This window comes from Cydia amplana, chromosome 5, assembly GCF_948474715.1.
Source record: "Cydia amplana chromosome 5, ilCydAmpl1.1, whole genome shotgun sequence".
NCBI classification, from domain to species: domain Eukaryota; kingdom Metazoa; phylum Arthropoda; class Insecta; order Lepidoptera; family Tortricidae; genus Cydia; species Cydia amplana.
Genome location: NC_086073.1, coordinates 18,110,267 through 18,132,311, shown reverse-complemented (window position 1 = coordinate 18,132,311; position 22,045 = coordinate 18,110,267). Strand labels below are relative to the sequence as shown.

General features: G+C 37.5%; 3 protein-coding genes across 3 annotated transcripts in view; 1 reads left to right on the top strand and 2 right to left on the bottom strand.

Moving 5' to 3' along the window:
- Positions 1–40: 40 nt before the first annotated feature.
- Positions 41–589, bottom strand: LOC134648275 (uncharacterized). Its single transcript, XM_063502766.1, has one exon. It carries the CDS (start codon positions 587–589, stop codon positions 41–43), a length of 549 nt encoding a protein of 182 aa, XP_063358836.1.
- Positions 590–9,223: 8,634 nt separating this feature from the next.
- LOC134648341 (uncharacterized) lies at positions 9,224–10,647 on the top strand. The gene has a single exon (XM_063502853.1). It carries the CDS (start codon positions 9,339–9,341, stop codon positions 10,629–10,631), a length of 1,293 nt encoding a protein of 430 aa, XP_063358923.1. The 5' UTR covers positions 9,224–9,338; the 3' UTR covers positions 10,632–10,647.
- A 5,291-nt stretch (positions 10,648–15,938) lies between these two features.
- LOC134648385 (GTPase-activating protein skywalker) overlaps positions 15,939–22,045 on the bottom strand; it is a 138,430-nt gene continuing 132,323 nt past the window's right edge. The window contains exons 11-13 of the mRNA XM_063502914.1: positions 21,309–21,412; positions 17,409–17,531; positions 15,939–16,116 (exon numbers count right to left, since the gene is read on the bottom strand). Coding sequence (XP_063358984.1) covers positions 15,975–16,116; positions 17,409–17,531; positions 21,309–21,412 — 369 coding nt within the window. The 3' untranslated portion in view covers positions 15,939–15,974. The remainder of the gene's footprint in view (positions 16,117–17,408; positions 17,532–21,308; positions 21,413–22,045) is intronic.

Below are 22,045 nucleotides of genomic sequence, written 5' to 3'. Positions count from 1 at the left end.
TCTTTTGGTGGTCTTCTTCTTTCTCTTTGCCTTATTCCCATTATTTGGGGTCGGCTCTCCTCGTTCTCATGCGCCAGGACCGTCTGTCCTGAGTTGTCTTTGGGGTAAGTTGGGCTCGTTCCAAGTCGCGGGTCACTGTAGACCACCACGTAGCTTTAGGTCTTCCTCGTCTGCTCGCTTCCCTGTTCGGCAATGCCAGGGCTTGCCGGACTACGTGGTCTTCGGGGCGTCTCATCACGTGGCCATACCAGCGAAGCCTACTTTCCGTGACTTTGTTTGTGATGGGTGCAACTTTGTAACTACCTCTGATGTATTCATTTTTCACTTTATCGAGTCTTGTTACTCCTGCCGCCCACCTCAACATCTTCATCTCTGCCACGTGTAATTTTTGTTCGTGCGCCTTTTTGATCGCCCAGCATTCAGCACCGTACATCATTGCCGGTCTCACGGCTGTCTTGTAAACTTTGCCCTTGACTTTGATTGGCATTCTTGTATCGCAAAGAACACCAGTGAGGGCTCTCCATCTTTGCCAGCCGGCGTTGACTCTGTGAGTGACGTCAGATTCAATGGCACCATCGGCAGTCAGCATCGTTCCGAGATATTTGAATTGGGATACCTTTGGAAGTTGATCTCCTTCAATATAGATCCTGTTGGAGATGGTGGTATCACTACTAAAATTGCATTCTAAATGCTCGGTCTTACTTCTGCTGATGCGAAGTCCATTTCTTTTGTCTTCTTTTGGTGGTGTTGCATATGTTCTGTTTTAATAGTCACGTGTTTTAGTTAGTCTTTTTTGGAGTAAGGGTTATTAATTGTAGAAAGGTTGTAAAATTACTTAAAGAAAAATCATGCCCCCCAGTTTGATAGCTGTGGAGTGAAGATGACGCTGTACGATTTCATGCACTGGATTATCAAACGCCAACGTTTGGCAACCAGATTTACAGCGATAATCTCATGATTTTTCATTAAGTAATGTTGGGTACATAAGTACCCACAGCATTTTTTAAGCATTACAACTTTTCTACAATCGATAGATGTTTGATTTAAAGTTAGGCTCCGATTGTTTGAATCCCACTTGTATCCATTGAATTGTTATAATATATCTTCCTTTTTAAGCCCCCGATAGATATACCGCCAATTTAGACTTGCATCATATTGATATCATACTAGAATAAATGAAAATATTTTCAGAAAATATTTTAATTTGTTATTATTTCGAGTAGTCACACTACTATTTTATGTCAGTTCATATCATTAATAATTTTCACCAATATTGCACTAGGGCATAATTCATGAGAAATGTTATATTTAAGATGTCTTAACATTCTGACTTAAATGAATAAGAATAATAAATTCATTAATTTCACATATGTAATGTAGATCGGGAGCATGGAGCACTTGTTAAGTTAGTCACCTACGTATGTGTTTAGTATATTTTGCGATCAAACATATTTTTTGCACTAAAGTCTTAATGTTTTATATTTTAACAAATTTCACTATAAAATGTACCTAGATGAAATATTATTTATCCAAAATGGTGATTTGCATCTGTGACGTTATTCTATAATTTAATCTTCGTATTTTTAAGTTTTTCTTTGGTGTTATTTTAATGTTTTACTGAGTTTTTTTTCTGTACTTAGGAATTCTAAAGAGGAATGTACTAGTGAAATGAATTTGCGTCCTTTAACGTTGATAGGTTGATACAACGGATGTATATAATCATAAATTTAATTATTGTACATTAGTAAAAATAAGCAGATGCTTGTATATACGCGAAGTATTTTTTAATCTATTGCAAACTAGTATTTGTATGAGTTTTAAGCCATTGCTGCTCTTTGTAAAGCTATACAGATGTAGTGCATAATTATTATCCATCGTATTTTCACGGAAACGTACGAACATGTCTTGCTATCTCAGTCAGTCTCGGAACAAAAAGTACTGAGGTTGACTGAAGTAGCATGACAAATACGAACGATTCCGAGGAAATACGATGAAATCAATTATGCACTACATCTGTACACGTGTTTATTTTATTTATTTATTACGAGTGCACGTTTTGTAAGTAAAAATGTCGTCTTCTGATACTCATCTTTGTTTCCAGTATTTACAGTTATTTATTTAAGAAGGGTAATAAGTCGTATTTATCGCTAACTCGTATCACTTTCTAACGTTGCGATTTGTATCTTATTGTAATGCAATAAAGTCGACATTCGTACAGGGTTCGAAAGGATCAATGATAGTTATCTTGATAGTTATCGTGATTTTAATGGCTAATAATTATCGATTTATAATAACCTAATAAAATTTGTAAAAAAAATAGCAAAAACGTCCAATAATTTTTTACTGTCAAAGAATTTAAAGAAAATAAATATAGCAACATCCATGCCTGGGATAATTATCCGATATTTATCTGGATAATTTCGAACCCTGCATTCGTAACATTCTCAATATCTATTTTGTATCTAATAAGGTTTAAAATAGCTAATATTCCATCACTGTTGTAAGATTTTCCTTGAATTTCAGACTTAGGAAAACTATGGGGTGAGTTAAGCCCTTGCTACACGGTCGCCGACAAGCCTACTAACCGTCTGACCTTGGTCTGTCCTTGGTATGTGGGTCCGTCTGAGTTGTCTGGCTAGACGGTGGCAGACCACAGTGTGTTCAGAACTCGCGGACGGACAACACGTATTGCAAGCGCACAAAATGGCCCGTAACCTTTCAGAAAGTTAGCGTGGCATTAGTACCTACTCACTTACTCAGTGGTGTATGGCCCTAAGGGCGGCGTATGCCACTCCTGGCGGATTGCATTTTGTTTTTCTTCCTTGACTTCTGGGGCGGCAAAACTTATTGGCCGGTGCGCCAAATTTCATAACCTACTCATACTAGTGCAATGACAAAAAAATAAGTTTTTGTCAAAAATTTCATTTTTGGTACAAGCTTTTATCGCTGACTGTACTTTTCTTTCCACAGGCAACTAATACTCGTCGAGACAATTCTAAAAACCCCAAACACAATTAGGTCGCGTTGTTCTATCACAGGGTTGCTATGGCCACCTCCTGTCTCCATCATCAGATCGGCTCTATGGTACCATAATAATGCATTGTCACCCGACATATGTATGCAAATTTTCAGCTCCATCGGAAACTAGAAAGTGGGTCTAATTTAACTTGCAAGATTTGACCCGTACAAACATATTTACATACTTACATTAGGTATATTGCAAGTTAATAAAAAGCTTGTAAAAAAAGAAAAGGGTATATGAATGAAACGCTGGCTCAGAAAACGGCATTTGTTGAGTCATTTCAACTTAATGAATTTGCTGGACTACGCTACTGGGACATACATAACTTTCTAAGAATGAAGAGGAAAGTATTTGATGAATTATTGCTACTGAGTACCCATGGCATGGCTATTAACCACACGAGCGCACACGGCGCGTCCTCCAAGCGAAATGGCCTAGTGTGGTTGGCGACGGGCGGCTACACGGTTCCGGACCGACCGCTCAGACCGCGGTCGCTGGCGCGCGTTCGCATGCCAAGGGCGTCCGGAGGTCAAACGAAATTTTGTTGGAAACAACTGTCTACACGGTCCGGGACGGACCAAGGCCACGCGGTCTGGGGGCTTGTCGGCGACCGTGTAGCAAGGGCTTTAGTGATACATATTATTTGTTGATAATAATAATTTACTGGAACAGTAGGTACCTGAAGCTGTTTTCCTTCTAAGGTAGTTTTTAGTTATATAAACTTTAATTAACTATTAGTATATTTTAAGCAATAAAATTTCGTTCCAAAAGGTCCAAAGGAAGCATTCTGGTGTGAGTAGTTTTTACTTTTACCAATAACTTAAAATTGAATTATTGTTTGAAAATCACAATAAATATTTGCGCTCAGTGCATATCAAAGATATGCCCATAGTTTTTGTGGATGTCTTAAGGCTCGAGCACACACGCACACGTCACGCAAGCGGTGTGCCGTCTCTCATTAGGATCTGTATATTACAACAAGCACGCTTGCGACAGCTGATATATCCCAAATAATTAACATTCTACTTAAATATTGTTATATTTGTAAGTTGCAATTGATCTCGCGTTTGATTAAGTCTACACGATAGTATATCTCACTTCTGGTGATATCAGTGTATAATATGCTTATCACAACCAATGAGTTATATGGTTGTGGGTGTGGCTAAAATATTTATAAAAATATCAATACATTTCTTCTAAAAATTGTTTGATGGGTTGACTGGGTAAATTACGTTAAGTAAGTTGATGAAATGGGTCTAGATGGGCATGTAGTTGATACTGTATTTTTTTTATCAATATTTTAATATGAGATCGCAATTTTTGATTCGACTATACTAACTTTGCGCCCCTAAAGTAAACTATAGGTAGGCAACAATATTCATAATTTTCTTAATTTGGAGTAAATAGCATTTCACGATACCCAATCATTTTACCAAGTTTGTACTAAAATGAAATATCAGTCGGGAGAAATCGGGGCTGTATATCTGGATATAAAAACAAGGAAAAGTTTTCCTTGAGACTGAGACCCTTGAGAATTAAGCTCAGGAAATGGCATCTTATTTTATTAAGATGGGTCTTACAACAACTACAATACTAAGTCATCATTAATTTTGATTTGACTTGCACTTAAACTTAGTTAAATGAAATTTTGTAATCCACTTATATCCTTATTACTTTGTGATAAAAATAATTTATTTTTGTGAAATTATTTATAATTTATTGTGTATTTTTTAATGTTATTTTCTTGGTGTATTATAATTATTATTGGTGTATTATAATTATTATTGGTGAATTTTAATAAATTATTGAAAGAATGTCTTATTTGTTTCTATTCATAAATGCTCTTAAAATTAAGTTATTTAAAATACCCACGGCCTGTCTGAATGTAAGAACCTCCTCCATCTAGGTATTCTGCGCCTGTATTATCAGGGTCATAAATTATATAGTCTCCATGGTCATACAAATTCAACGAATGTCATTTCATTCATCAAAATTAGCCCGTCAAAGTGCGCCGCACCTTATGGGTTCGAGAAAAAGATTTCTCGCTCTTGTGCGATAGTGTGTTATGACTATTAGAGTCATAATCGTAGTCAATAAGCCCCCTCCACACTCGTGCGCGAAGCCGCGAACGCGAGTGTGGAGCTGTGGATCATCTGTGGACTTGTGGAGTCGATTTCGCTGTCTGCGAAAATCGACTCCACACTCGCGTTTGCGGCTTCGCCCGCGATTCACGCACTTATTCTGTAGGGGGCTTCAGGTAAAAAAGTACTGCTTATAAAGGTAGCTGTAAAAAGTCGTATGATTTTTATTCTAGACTAGACGGTACCAATAAAAATACCAAATTTATAAAAGTTAGCAACTTTGATCTAGAATTATCGTTTGAAAAGCAATCAATGGTCTTGTAGTTGGTCAAACCAATTTGTCAGTAAATAAGAACAAATAAAACTATACTCATCCTTTTCTTTTGGGTGCTAGTACTAGTGTAAGACAAATACAGTTGATTTTCTCCGTCTATGTTTGAAATGAGGCAGTCCTTTGACAAAGTATAGAAAGAAAAACGCAAATTATAACTTAAAAAGGTTGAACGCATTTTAGTCATGAAGTTATATTTTTTAAACTGGAGCGAGTTGTCATTTTTTTTGCCATACTAATTTGAACCTTATCACCGAGACAGAAAGTTGTTCGTACCAGACTAGAGAAAACGGTCCACTTGAGATAGAAAAACCCGAGCCCTGTGTCTCACTCGCACATGTTGCCAATGTTAAAAAGATACCATTGTGGTAGAAATTATATCAATAAACTACTGAATTTAATTACCTTCTTATACAATTTTAGTGCTATATTCAGACTACAGTTCTGATATCTTTTAAGTAATTTGTAAATAATTATGATGCCAATATTATTAACTGATTAAACCAAGCGCATACACCGCAAAAAAAACTAAATTTTAGTATGGTAGAAGTTGTAGTAACTTTAAATATTAATTGGTATCCCCAACTTGATGACATTTCTTCAAAACACGTGAATGCGAAATTTCTTCAAAATTGTGAAGAAATGTTGTGTTAAAGGTTGTTGGAGTGAAATAATTGCTAATTGTGGAATATTGTTTCACAAGAAAACCACAATTATTACATTTTACTATAAAAATACAAGACAACATTGTCAAACTCATTAGGGTGACTATGATGTCGGCACGTTTTGAATCGGTCTCACAGAATTCTTATTATTAACGTAGGTAATGTAAAAGTAAGTTTAACATAATACGTACCTTATGTCTTTATTTCGGCATGTTTAATTTAAGATTTGTTGTAGAATAATTGAAGGGATGTTTACAAAAACAACATAACTGCTTAGACCGGTTGACACTTTTTTAAGAACATTGTTAATCGTTTCGTGTCAACCAGTGTAGTCAGGTATGTTGTTTTTGTAAACATCCCTTCAATTGCCAAAATTTAAAACCAAAGTGCTTAACTCCTTAAACATTACAGACTCTCATTTATACATAATATTTTGTTAGGTGTGTCAAACTGTTTATATATGACATCGATTCTTTACAGGTAGGACACATTTCCGTCAATAGAAAAAAGGCACCAACTTTAAAAAAAAACGTCATAAAGTCCGTCAACCAAATCTTGTCAGTAGTAAAAGGCGGCAAATTTGAAAAATCGCGGGTTAGCAACACTGTGTTCAAATAATTCCAAAACGCGTGTCATCAGTGTTTTATCTGTGGAATGTGGATCGTGAATGACAGCCGTCACCTTATTTGTTTTCATTTGGTTTTCATTCTGAATCGTTTCTGTTTCAAGAGATATTTCTGCTGTCACCATTAAATACCAATACATTAAATAAGAATAAGCAAAGCTAAGGGGCCTACAATGTACAATCATGCTCGTTGATGGTAAACATTACTAAAAATGGAGGTTATGACAAGTACTGGAAGAACTCTTTCGAACTTTTAAGATTATGTTCAGTTTTTTTGTTTTAGGGTTAAAAGGCATCAATAAAATGAAAACGTATGCCTAAATCTATCCAACAAGACCATAAATTGTGTCCTGGAAACCGTCCAAAGGCCCACATGTCTAATATTTTCAGCAATCAGTTGTGACTAGGGGAAATACGGAAATGGCATATACGGACAAAACGACATAGCGGGTTTATTTCGAATTTGGCGGGCTATAGCGAGGTCACGAACATAACAACACTTGACGGCGGCCATTTTTACAATCCTGCGAGAAACCCAGCGCCATTGGGCCAGTCTCTTTGAAATTACGAGTGAGAACGTGTTTCGTATCGACAAAAATTTATTTTATTTACGGATTTCTTCGGATTTTTGGTGAGTTTTGTGTTATATTTGTATATTATATTTACTAAAATTGTAGACTTATTATATACACTTGTGATTAGAGTTAGTATTAATACAATTTTCAATCGATTTAATTAAATATGATTTTTAATGTTTGTTGTGTACATTTGGGCAAAATGACATGCCTATACGCTGGACAAAACGACATAGTGTTTGTCATGTTGTCCGTGACGTGTGTCGTTTTGTCCGTAGTGTTTCGATTATTTACTTTTGATTGTTACTCTCTAGGAGAGATGCCGCGGGAGCGTCAATTTGTTCAAGCTATCGATTCCAGCTCCGATAATGAAGAATGTGCCGCCGGAAACGAGGATGATGAAGACTGCCCCTGCATTTATTGCAATGATCTTTATTCGCGGTCCAAGACGGGAGAAAGCTGGTTAAGATGCATGAGTTGTTTTCGTTTGGCTCACGCTTCTTGTGCTGATGTCTCAAAGAAGACTAAAAGATTAATTTGCGAGCTTTGTTCTTAAAATTTTGGTATGTCATTATACCCATATTTAGTGTGTCATTATGTCCATACCATATGGACAAAATGGTTTTTTTGATTCGTCCATTTATTTCTTAATATTTAATTTGATATAGTTCCTATTCAATTAAAAGACTATATTACTAGTAGTCAATGAACCTAAGATCATTGTCAATGTATCAGACTGATTATAATTACAATAAATAAAGATATATGATTCAAAATCAAAACACCCTGTCATTTTGTCCGTACTTCCCCTATTTACAAAGGTAAACCTTTTAAACAGTATTAAGAGCCTTGATTATATCGCCGTTCTTTCGCAATATCTACCTAATCCATACATGTTTGTTGCAGGATTAAATCTTGCCCAATATAAGGCGTTCGTAGTAGAAAGTATCTCTTCAGACAATACTTACCTATGGCGGTTTATATACGTGTACAACGCAACCAAGTCGAAAAGTGACCCTTATCTTATTTACCTTTAAATTAAATAAACACCCAAATATCAGTTGTTTTATTTTTAATATGTATATTGTACAATATATACCAATCAAAAAAATTACACAGGTATGTCATATTCATTCAGAACAGTACACTAATTTACATTAACAAGTGGCATATTATATTGTAAATAACAAATATATGCACTATCTAATTATCTGCATTTTGATATGATTTTATTTTAGTAAACTTAGAAGACATAGGGAACAAAGAGAATATAAGCACTACGATAGAGAGTTGTTTTTGATATCTTCAAATTTGTTCATCATTTTGATTAACATTGTTTTAACATCGCTTTTAAATTGTCCCTCCATGTTTCAATTTTTTTCAATAAACCGCGAGTGACAATTTGAATTGACGTACGCAGGGCGCGCTCAGCGGATAAAAAATCTTATGGTTCGATGTACATTGCTGCTTTTCTTAGCGCAATACTGCTCTTTGAGTGTTGCCCTACTTTAGTTTGCTTTACATTGCTACTGACAAGATTTGGTTGACGGACTATATTTGCTAAACAGATCTTCAATGACGCTTACACTTAAAAAAAACTGAAGTGGACAAAAGGGAAGCCTACCTTTATGAACATAACATGAGTGAGTGCGAAAGAGGCCGACTACAAATGAAAAAAAAACCTGACCACTTAAAATTTCACTTTATTTAGAAAATGACACACCCTACTGATATATTCCATGTTATCCTAATATCCCACATACAGATGTCTTATGGTCACCCTAATTAGAACGAGATGCAGGGCTCTAGTTTGACTTCTCATGTGGACACACTTTTTGGTCAATGTACTCGATCCAGTTTATTAACTCTAAATCCGTGATTTTAGTATTGTCAGTGTTGCCAGCGCTGTGACTGTCAATTTGACATTGACAGTTACTGTGGCGTCGTTCTCGTCCTATGGAGCAATGAACTGAAGGTAGAACAAAAGAACCTAAACAAACCTTTGAATTATCTCAGGATAGTGGTTGAGGTGAAATAAAATGAAGCCTGAAGATGCGCCCAAAGACGAAGAAGAAGATAAAGCGGAGCCAGAAAATGAACCCCTCGTCGCCGGGGACGTTATCGGCGACACTGCTTATAGCGAGCGATTTGTTTTAAAAATCCTGCTAAAACTAGCAAATTTGGACACTTTGAAAGAAGAAATCAAGGAAAAATCTTTTGAAGATGATCTTTGCACGCTGTGGGACATGACGGCGGAGCGAGATGTGGTTTTATTCCTCCAGAAACACGACATCTTAAAACTCTTCTATTTCGCTTTGCCCGTTATAGAATCTCCGCGTATTATAGAGATAATTGTCGGTATTATAGGAAATTTATCATGCCATAGAAACGTCGTGTCAGATCTGATGAAAATGGATAATTTTTTGGAGTTACTCCTCGATTACATGAAGAGTGATGACAGTCTGGTTCTGATACAAGTGCTGCGCCTCGTAAACTCGAGCTTGTTCCTCGCGCCCGACGCTCACGTCGCTACTTTGATGGATATTTTCCAAAAGACAGACTATTCTAGCACTCTATATTTCATGTTAAAGAATTCTTCAAGCAAAGAACTGCTTCTGACAGCAATAGAGAATTTTAATACACTATGCTCATACTGTAACACAGAGAAAACTAGATCGCTTTTCTTTACGAACTTCTTGAAGAAGGAAGCTATCGAGTCTCTGGTAGCAGGTTTTACTGAGATTATTGTGAATCAGAAAGATTCCTGTGAGCAGGATGAACTGGAAAGAGTGCTCGTCATTACATTTCAAATAGTTCTCAATTTAGTAGGTTTTGACAAGTCTCAGGACATTTACATAGAGTGTGCTGAGGACGTCGCTAACATGATACACCAAGCTTTATGCTACTACGAGAGGAAGTTGATTAATCTCAAAGAAATAGACTCCGATGTCATAGATATAATTGACTCTTGTATAACTATAATCAATGTACTGAAAATCACTTGTGACCCCACTAAATACTTCAAGCCGTGCTACAGAATGTGGCGGGCAGTAAGTTTAATATTAAAAAACACGAAGAATGGTAACAGTTTTGAGCAAGACGACAGGGAAGAGTTGACAGCGTACACAAAAAACATTGTCAATCCGTTGAGTACACTTATTTGTGTTTACTTGAAAAGTTGCACTGAAGAGGAGTTGTTGAAGATCCTAGATGACCTCGGTGAGGAGTATGAGAGGATAGTGGGTGCCGTGAAAGACAAGGAGGTTCAAGCTGAAGTCAGTAAAAGAACAGAAAACTACAGAACCAGGTTAAAGGACAATGTAGACTCGTAATAAATATTTGATTATATGTGTCTTGATTTTTCTTTCAATCTTCAGGCAAAGTCTATTTCATAATGCAGACCATGACCCAGCTGCCAGCTGTAACCACCAAGTTGTTACCACTGGTAACAGGTGGGGGACAACATCCGATTAAAAAATAGTAAAAATATGTTATGGGTGGTCATTTTTGCTTTATAATACAGATTGCGCTCTAGTCTGGCTTACAATCCTTGCTTTCAGATTAAAAATGCCACTATATTTTTTGTGAACACAAATTGACACAAAATGACATTCAAATAGGAAGTCGCATTTCTGAGACTGCATTGCCAGCCTGCCTTATTATTCTAGTTGCATATTTATGGACTTCATCACCTCTCCAGGAATCAAAATAATAATCCATATACAGGTGGATTTTCTTTTTGGGCCAGTGAGGGCAGCTATCAGATCCCGAACAGCTACGCGAAATTGGTCTTAGAAGACCTTCCCTCGATTTCAAATTGATGGATATTGCCGGTTACAGATTTTGGAAAAAACATACAGGGTGTGAGAAAAGGGCCATTTTTGACAAACTTTATTTTTGATGCCAATCGATCCCATTCATATTGAGGATCAAAAGCTTGAATGGAACCAAAAAAAAAATTCCGGCTAGAAAAGCCACAAATCGAGGAAACCTTTTCCCATACAATGTGTGGAAATGAAAACTTTTATTTTTCACATGCTATTTTTGTATACCAATCGATTCCATTCCTATCCAGTATCAGTATCAGTTCTAGGGGTCAACTTACGGTAATGTACTAAGAAATCAAGGGAAGGTCTTCTAAGACCGTTTTCTCGTAGCAGCACGGGATCTGGTAGCTGCCCTCACTGACCCAAAAAGAAAATCCAGCCTGTATCCTACTTGGTCAAGCAGATCTTGTTAGTAGAAAAAGGCGGCAAATTTGAAAAATGTAGGCGCGAAGCTTGGAGGATATAATCAAACGGAGACGCCATGTCTGTAATTTTCTGTACAAAACAGTCTGCCGATTTTTGCGGGGGAGGGGAACGTCAAATGTATGCGTAACGTAAAAATAGCCATGTCAGATAAACGTCAGTCCATACATTGTGTATGACCGTTGGCCGCCTATTTTCGACAGAGGGGAAAGCCTGTTAATGGCTACTCCGTTTAGTTGTATCCTCCAAGGCGCGAAGGGATATCGTCCCAACGTCCCATAGAAAATTTGAATTTCGCGCCTTTTTCTACTGACAAGATTTGCTTGACCATCTGTTCTATAGTTTGTCAAAGGGCTGTCTCATGTCAAACATAAACAGAGAGAATCATAATATCTTTGTCTTATACTAGTACTAGCACCCAAAAGAAAAGGACGAGTAGTTTTTTTTGTTCTTATTTACTGACAAATTTGGTTTGACCGACTATATCTCCACATCATTAGCTTCAGTATAAGCTAGCAAATAGGTATATTATTTTGAACTATGCAATAAAACTTACTTAAGGAGTACTTGCAAGTTAAAGGGTAAAATGAAAAAAGTAAAACGATAATAGTATACGGGATTATATATTTTGTAGACATCATAAAGCAACATTTACATTACCATTAAACAAGTTTCGCCCTGAGGCTAGACTATCGAATGTAACAGTACAGTAACAAAACAAGCACGCGCTCGATATGCTCACAACACACACCACAAATACTGAAAAGGAGAACAAATATTAATAACAGTATACTTTACATTATATGTATTTATAAACTAACACGTCCTACGCGCCCCGGTGGGGCGAAATCGCACAAAAATTTAAATATCAATTCGTAAATATTTAGATTATATCGTTAGAGATAAAAACAGGATAAAGACTAGACTTTACACTGATCAACGACAACTCGGGATCGCGCTGCGCTTTCAATTTATACATCCACAAAACTCAATAATTATCTACTAAAAATTGCCCCAAATAAATTCAACTGTATATTGTCGCGCAATTGAATTTGTTTAACCAATTTTTAGACCATATCCGGGGCTGAATGTCCTAAACATTTTTATCGATACACCCGTCTCGTTCACACGTGGTGGGTGTGAAAGAGACGGGTGCGCAGCACGCCCGCAACAGAACGTAATATCGTCCGCGGCGCCCCCGCACCCCGCACGCCGCGACACCCCCTCTCCCTACATACAGTATACACTACAACTTACATAACGTGTGCGCGGGACCCAAGACACCTACATTCAGGCAAAAGGCAAACAATTATACTCATATGGTATTTTTACCTCATATTATAAGTCTATACTTGCAAATAATATTGAACGCACCCGTAGTCTGAGCCGCGGCGTCTTATCCTACGTTAAAAAGTTTCGTTAATGCATTAATTTAAAAGCATTGGCTAACATATAATTATCAGCTTTCATTATTTTACTAAAATGCCTTTTTGCGGTGTCGCGGGTCGCGCGCACGTACTCAAAACAACTGAGCGAATATATCAAAGTTACCTACATAACTTTAAGGCCCCGAGCGGACCCGTGCGTACGGTCAGCATACGATCGCGTAACGTTGACAGTCAATGTACGGTCGTATATGCTAGCCCTACTCACGAGTCCGCAAGAGGCCTGTAGCGGCCCGCGGGGGCGCTATATTAACATTATATAAACCATTGTTACCTAATCAATAAATTACATAAATAATCTGAATTTAAAACGAGTCTTAGGCTTTTGATAATCATGTTCGTAGTACCTCCGGGTCGGCTTAAAGACGTACTATTTCAAAACCGATTTTGAGAGTATTTAGACGGTCAGTTTTAAAATAGTATGAGAACACATATATAACTTAGCCAAAAAGCTCACTTTGAAATTCGTGATGATTTCGTTATCGTCACCACGAATTGCCGAGTGATGTTAAGCCGGCGGTGATATGCTATCCCGTTGTACTTCAGGGATATGTATGTTGTGATGTCCGACTAACGCTACGTTCGCATTCAACATATATAAAAAATCGCATTAATATTACTTCGTTCATTTTGTTAAACGCTAAAAACCGTCAAGTTTTCGCATCCGCTAATAGCTTCGTCATACACATACATAATTATTAGATAATAAAATTATGAGATGGAAGGCGGTCGTTAATTCGTGATTCGAAACACCATTTTTGCATCTTACTAACACCTATACTAAATACGATAATGAAACACACATAAGTCGTATCATAGAAAATCTGCAGTTACAAATGGTGTCGAAAATCACGAATCAAATATATTTATACCAAATTGCCAGACGTATAAAGTCGAATGGTCCTTTTTTGGCACATAACCGTCAAATGTAAAATAATACTACACTCACCGCGTCTCACTCATTACTACGGATGTGCCAGTTGCGCAAAGTTTCCAAAAAGTTGAAAAAGTTATCGGAAATTTTAGTAAAATTTCACAAGGAAGCCGAAAACTTGCGTTTTGGAAATGGATAATTTCGATACAATATCCGGAATATTTCGGTGTGGAAATTTTGCAATTTTGGAAACTTTCCGACGACACACCAGTAGGTACTCATAACTTTAGGTACACATAGAACACCGACAACTGTTTAAAAAGTTCAAAACCGTGCGTAGCGACACCTACAATTTTTTCTACTTTAAATTTCTTTGGTACATTTTTGTGAGCAAAGACATGGTGACAGTTTTGAGTATATGAGACATGTTCAAAAATTATATATGGAGCAAAGAAACCTTGCTTATGTAACGATAGTAATTTGAACCATATTTAAAAATCAATATAGTCCAATATTACTAACGATATATACACAAAGTTTCTCTGTCCACGTATCAAGCCTTATAAGCATTAAGACTATTGTCCGTATTTTTGACCATTGAAAGCCAGTCTTATGACATCTGGCGTGTATGGTACGTCCTTCTTATATTATATTTCTTACATTAATACAGAAGTAGGTTATAACTGCCAGCCGTCGTAAGCTGCCTTTTAAAAATATTCCAGAACTTTTATGCACATATAATTGAAACCGGCATGGATGTTCCATTGCAGACTTGGGGCCATCCATGATTTAGGTGTTGTATTTTAAATTATTTAATTAAAACAACAATCACTTTCTGTTTGGATGGACCTTTAAGTCACTAAGACTGAGAACGTGCCACCAATTTGTAGATTTAATAGAGCAATAATGATTTTTTAAAACAAAAAAAATATCTTCACTAGATGGCGTTAAGGTTTGACAAATACAGCGCCATCTAGTAAAAATCCATGAGTATTCCTTTGACATTAAAAACTTTGACATAAAACTAAATATATCGTCTCATATAACACATACAAGTATGGGAGCGATAAAATTGTGACCTTATGATGGCACGCCCTCGTCAGCCGCGGAATGTCCAGCCGCACGCCTAGGCCATCATACATATTGCTTTCTTTAAGCGTATTTAATCCAATCGTAACGTAACACATCTTTGTACTTACACACTCTACGCGAGTAAATATCGTAACAACCTAATTGCCCCTTTCGTTGATTTGAACGGATCTGTTAGCCTACACACTTGTCTTATTAGTACGTGTGAGGTTAGGGGATACGGGAGATTACACGTGAATAAATATAGTAATACAGCTAATACACAGTCTATTTACGGCAAGAGACGGACAACCGATTACATAGCGATTATGTCAAACTAATCTTACGCAATATCATACCTCACTCGTACGGTTCCAATTGCAACTAGAACTCAATTTTTTAGTGAACGAAGTGTGATACAAGATTGAATACGATTCGATGGTATAGTAAGAATTATTTTTGTTTGTAGAAATAATTGTAATGCTAAGCATCCATGTAGAGACTTGCTTTAAGAGTCCAAACATACCATTTTCGCATTTTTGCATGTCTCTCCGTGGGATTATAGCTGTACAATGTATACAGAAGTATATATATCGCTATGTAGTCAATCGCCGCCTGCAGGCAGGCGCACCTTGTGACACGATCACAACATTTATATCACACTTGGTGTACAACACATAAATCGGGCCTCCCGTTTACTGTGACGTCTTTACAGTTTTCCATATGAAAAGAATTTTCGATTCAACCGCTCTACAAAACCATTGTGTAAGGGAGTATGAGAACTCAAATCAAACACTTTTAATTGATGCATGTCACAATAAAATAGAGAAAAGTTTTATGTCTATGCAATAAGAGCGAAAGAGACGGCTCGGCCGACGTCGTATTCGCTCTTATTGCGTAGACAGAAAGCTTTTTTTCTATCGGCTATTGCAGATTCCGCGTCGATAGGTGTAGGGAACCCTGAGACGGACGTTTGTTTTTATCACAACCGTAGTGGTATCGGTGACGTCACAGATGGGACAGGCCGGGAGATTCCGTCTATGCGCCGGAGAAGCCGTAGACCTCGAGCACGCGGATCTCGAAGTCGCCGGAGGGGCAGAGCGGCGGGTTGTTGAACGTGGAACAGCGGTCCGTCTTGCCGAAGCGGATGTTCTCGTCCATCCAGATCGCTTGCCCGTCACTGGAAGGTGGGTGTTGGTGTTAGAGTTAAGAATGATGAGTTTTTATCTTTTAACCGCCACGGCCGTGTAAAATCAAATTCGTTTTGTTGCTTATAAACTGCAACGCAAGCTCCACTAAAGATTAAGTAGTTTATTGTTCGGTTAAAGCATTATATTCGAACTTTATACTGGTAACTATACCTAATTAGAACTGTCGTTTTTATGACTGACTAGATCTGGCATGAAAATGCAAAAAAACTCCGTTGGAGATGTCTCATTTCTCTCATTTTAATCGGACACTCGGACGGAACTCGTAGTGTAGCGAAAGGATACATCCTCAAAAATTGTTCAGTTGTCTTTTCTTTGTAACAGAAAGTAAAAAATTTACTAACTGATTTTTGTGGGTTGGATATTTTCCTTAAATTACGTCCTTATTGCATGTTAAAACGTATTCTTTCGTACGGTCCTGTGGCGATCAAAAGATTTATATACAGCTAGCTGAACCGAATGCGGCTTAAAGTTGACCTTTTGTAAATCCGGTGATATTTACCTTTGATGACGGATGCATAGTGAAAAATATTGTAGATTGTATAATCTCCAAGCGTAGGAGACTACTAAACTTACCAACATGGCACCAACAGTATTCAGAATACTATTCGCAGCAATTAACAACGCATGCTGCGACTTGTATCTTGTGCCATGCTTGTTATGCTGTCTTTATCCAAACGTAACACGAGCCCGATGTAAAGTAATGTATGTTTGGAAAAGGTTTTAGACTTATTTGTGAATTGCCCCGCCATCAGTGGTCATCGTCCTGGAGTATGTAGCCGTATCATTCTGTTTGACTACCGACGCAAGCGAAAAAAGTTTAGGAGCAATATTGTCTCAAAACCACCTGGTAACGGTGTGTCCCAGTCATTTAGAAGTTGGCAGTAATACTTGATAAAAGTTACAAAGTCGCTATGTTCCGCCTACCGTGATCTTGGAGTCGACCATGAAGAGCTCGGAGCCTTGGAGTAGTTACATGTAATTTTGTATAACTACCGACGCAAGCTAAAAATTATAGGAGCAGTGTTGTCTCAAAACTCACTGTAACTGGTACTCCAAACCATTAAAATGGCATTAAGGCTGGTTATAAAGTCGCTTACCCTCCTCCAACGGTGATCATGGTGCTGTCCCCAGCCATAAAGAGCGTCAGCGCATGATGGGACTTGCCCTCATCCTCCGCCTTATCCTCCAAAGTCCCCACCCAGGGGTACTTGGCTCGGACCGGATGCAAACTGTAAAATGTAACAGGTGTCGTGGAACTGACCCGCCGCCGATGGTGATCATCCGGGAGTCGGCGGCCATGAAGAGCTCGGAGCCGTGCGCGACGGTCTCCTTGTTGTCGTTGTTGCAGCCGACCCAAGGGTACTTGGCGCGCTCCGGGTAAAGGCTGCAAGCGTGCGAGCGTCCAGAGACGTGATGCGACCACAACGATTAGAAGCCGTAACGTTTGGGTGTGCCGAGGGTATTATTATTCATTATTTTAAATTACTTTTTGAACTTCAGAAGCTATATAATGTTGTGACGTTTTAAATGTTTGCGCGAATTTTAATAATTCATTTATAGTCATTCTAAGTTATGTTAAACACAATCACTCAAAATATAAATATTGATAGGAAATTTGGACGATTGGTTAGGAATCTGACTTGTCGAATATCTTTAAAATTATGTCGTTAAATGTGTTCTTCTTACTAACGAGTTTAGGATTTTTAAACACTTAGGTAATTAAATTTGTTATATTTTTATCAATTTAGAATGCCAGCTTGGAACTATTCAGTAAGGTCCAGGCCTATGTACTCAATCGAATAAGAATTCACTGTAGAATAATACTGTTGAAGTTATATTGTATTTTATTTGTTGCTGCTACTACTTATACTTTATGCTGTTCATACTTTTTAAACCCAAAATCGTCTTCTAATAGTTGTGTAAATGTAATTTATGAAAAGTGTCAATCACGTCTCTTGAAAAATGGAGTTGTTATGTACAGGATAAAGGAATATGCAGCAATAGCGCAGAGCCGATTGCGCGGCGGCAGTCGAAGAGGAACGTTATTTAATCAATGAATGTTAAAATCAGAAAAATCAATAGAAAAGTAATTGGCAAGTAATTAAACTTAACTTTGGAACTGTGTACACGGCTTGATACAACGATTCTAATGACGATATTAGTTCTAAGACACTTCATGCATCTATGTATAACTATGTATGTGACAATCTTCTGTGCCATGACAAAACACTATTGTGAGCTTGAAAGTTTAAATTCCGTAAACGAAACTTAAGGTCAATCATTCTCAATTAGATATCTGTAATATTATTCATTCTGCTCGGTTATAAAAAGAAGATTCATTCCTTTTTATTAAAACGTCTAATTTTTTTCTTAAATGTCTTCTGAGTAGATTCAAGTATGTTTCTCTAATCAACGTCGTGTCTTGCCATAACATTAGATATGCATGCAAAAGAGAATAATTAAAATACATATCTTCATGTACACAGTTCCATTAAAGAATAAACTTAAATACAAGAACTACTACAAAATCTAAACGTGAAACTATGACATAGAATGATTACTACTGAAACCAAAGAGTGATTAATAGTAGAAGAGGTGTAAAGTGCGTTGAACTTGACAGCTACACTAGATGTCGCTGTACGGCATACATTATGCGGTAAACAGGTTTGACGTTCGACAATTGTTACCACAAACTTAAAGGGCTGTAAAGTTCCATCTAGTTCGGCTGTCAAATTCGAGGCCATGATTTTTTTAATAACAAAACGGATCACTAACGTTGTTTAAGTTGCTTGACATCTTTCTCGCCATCACGAGGAGCTTTAACAGGAGCAATTTTCAACTTAAAAAACGCGTGGCCCATTTTAATGTCCCAGATTTTTTTCTCTTTCCTACAATCAATCACTCTTTGAGTGAAACTAATGGCAGGACATGCAAAGCGGTGCAGCGAAAGGAAGTGTGCCTGCAGCGTTCACCCGAAGTACCGAGGTACCCGTTACTTACAGACAGCAGTTTGACATTTGACAGTCACCCAGTTTGCGGTGGGCGGCTTAGACTCCAAGATAATCACCGACACGTTTCAATAAGATCTCATTGGAAAATTTGAAATTACTGCGCATTAAGAATTGTTAAAACTTTTTGGTGGAACGAAAGAAACTAAGTTTACATTTCATTCTTTACTATAAGAAGTATTGTTATAGTGACATTTACCTTGTGGTAAACGATATATAAAGCGTTCTGTAATTTTAAACAACTATTATTTAATAATATTTAAAATAAACTACTGATTTACTTAGTTTGATTAAGAGAGATATTCGGAGGGTTTAATGCGCTACTAAAACGAGATCATATTGAAATACTTCATCATATAAAATTTGTACATATTAGTCAAATCAAAACCACATATTGATAAACACAATCAATTTGCAAACCAAACATCGTCAAAACATCCAAGAAATTTGAATATTATAAGTTCATAGTTCGAAAGTTTCAAAAGTCTCAAACTGGTACTGTCGCCATCGGATATATCGGAGCGGCCAAGGTGTTCACAATATCTGAACACGCACTCTAACGCCTTGACAATAGAGGCGTGTTCAGATATTTGTGAGCACCTTGGCCGCTCCGATATATCTGATGGCGACAGTACGTTCCAAACAGTAGGGAAGCGACAGAATGGTTGAGATTAGTAGATGCAAAGCTACTAACTATTATTCGTGCAGTTGACACTAGACTAGCACAATCTTTGTTTTTATATCAAAGATACTAAATTGACAATTCGGTTGCCACAATTTGTTTGACCGATCTGTCATTAGTAAGAACGCCAATCACGAAGAATTTCGTACAGTCGCCATCATAATCATAATCATTTATTCGTCGCAATCCATGGATATATTGGAGCGGCGCTAAGGTGCTCAAAAATACCTGAACTAGCACTTTAACTCCTCGACAATAGAGGCATGTTCAGATATTTTTAAGCGCCTTGGCCGCTCTGATATATCTAATGGCGACTGAACATTGACCCGCTATTTCCTATCTATTTCGCACGCGCGTGTAATGTAGTGTCCCTCCCATGATGCTAACGGTTCATGCCACTGTGCGAGCGGGTCAGCAATATAATTATGTATGAGCATGCCATACAGATAGGACATGGTGGTTCAATGTACGAAATTCTTCGCACTTAGCGACCTTAGTTTAGTACAAAATCGGCATAAAAGTCAGGTATTTAATTGTCCAATCGAATTGTCAATTTACTATCTGGGATATAAAAAACAGAGCTTAGAATATTGAGACTTGTAAGTTACGCATAACATTGTAGCTGATTTGACAGCTGAAGTAGATGGCGCCCCATAAAACGTTAATGCTTGACTTTAGTCACTTGGCAATTTACTGTATATGCAAATTTTGCGGACGCAATATTTTGCACAATGTACACGTCTCAATATTCCTTTGTCTATGACACTAGCTAGAACTCACACGACTGTATTGATAGAGCTTTACGTTGTTATAGAAATGTGCGGTCAACACATGCCTTTAATTAACACGGTACACAATGTAAACAAATACATATACGGTATATAATAACAGAATGTAATTACGAACAAATTCTGGTACGTGCATTTTTTTATTTACAAATTTTATGCGTTTTTGTGTAACATTTGCACTACTTTTTGTACCAGAAGTTGTTCAATAAAAAATAATCAGATTCTGTAATATTCTATCAATAATGTATAACATCATCAGTAAACACAATTGGTAGTACGTTTCTTGCAAAACTTTCTGAAACTGCTGCATTCTTAGTACTTAAGTATGGTTTCAAATTAAGACAGAAAAGGGACCTATCGGGGTGACTTTATTATGTATTAAAATCTTGTTCTTACGAAATCAAATTATAAAACATAGATTTTCTAGCATCGACACATAGGTGCTATGCTATGGATTTCCGCATATTTTTAGTGTTCCGTACAAAATTTTGTTCACGGAGCGCTTATGGCATCACTTCGGTCTTGCAAATCGGATAAATGCATTTTTCTCAAAACCCGTTAGACATACAGCTATTAAAACTTGGGCAAAATTTCCAAAGTGTAGTCTTACTAAGAGTGCGCAGTCTCAACCCGTGCATTGCAAACTAGACCTTACGCCGTATAGACAAGGTTGGTATCGGTACCTGAAGAGGAATGTCTCGCCGGTGCCGAAGTACGCCTGCCGGTTGCCCCGCTCGTCCTTCTGGTTGCGCTCGAACCACCGCGTCGAGCAGTACGCACCGAACACCTGCAAATTATTACGTAGCTATCAGATATTAGAAAAAAACCTACCATAGCAAAGTAACACTATAAACTTTTGCGTTTTGTACACATATTATTAAGTGCAAAATAAAATAAAATACAAGTGCTTCGATATACACGCATCAGCTCCAAGAGCTGCTAGTGTATCAAATAAAATAATAATAATAATAGGTCAGGTTTTTTTATAATGTGTTTATATGTATTTTTTATTGTTTTGTAAGTGTTTTTATATTCATATTATAAATAACCTAATCTAAGAAATCAAATGAATAAAGATAATAATATTGTACGGGTCTACCGCGAAATAATTATTATGCGCTTGCACGTGTCCCACGCGCACGTAGAACGTGGTCAGCGAGCAGCCGTGCCCCTCCGTCGTGTACATAATACCCACCTCGTTGTTGCACGTCTTGATCATGAGCAGCGTGGGCTCGTGGTGCTCCACGCGCACGTAGAACGTGGTCAGCGAGCAGCCGTGCCCCTCCGTCGTGTACATAATACCCACCTCGTTGTTGCACGTCTTGATCATGAGCAGCGTGGGCTCGTGGTGCTCCACGCGCACGTAGAACGTGGTCAGCGAGCAGCCGTGCCCCTCCGTCGTGTACATAATACCCACCTC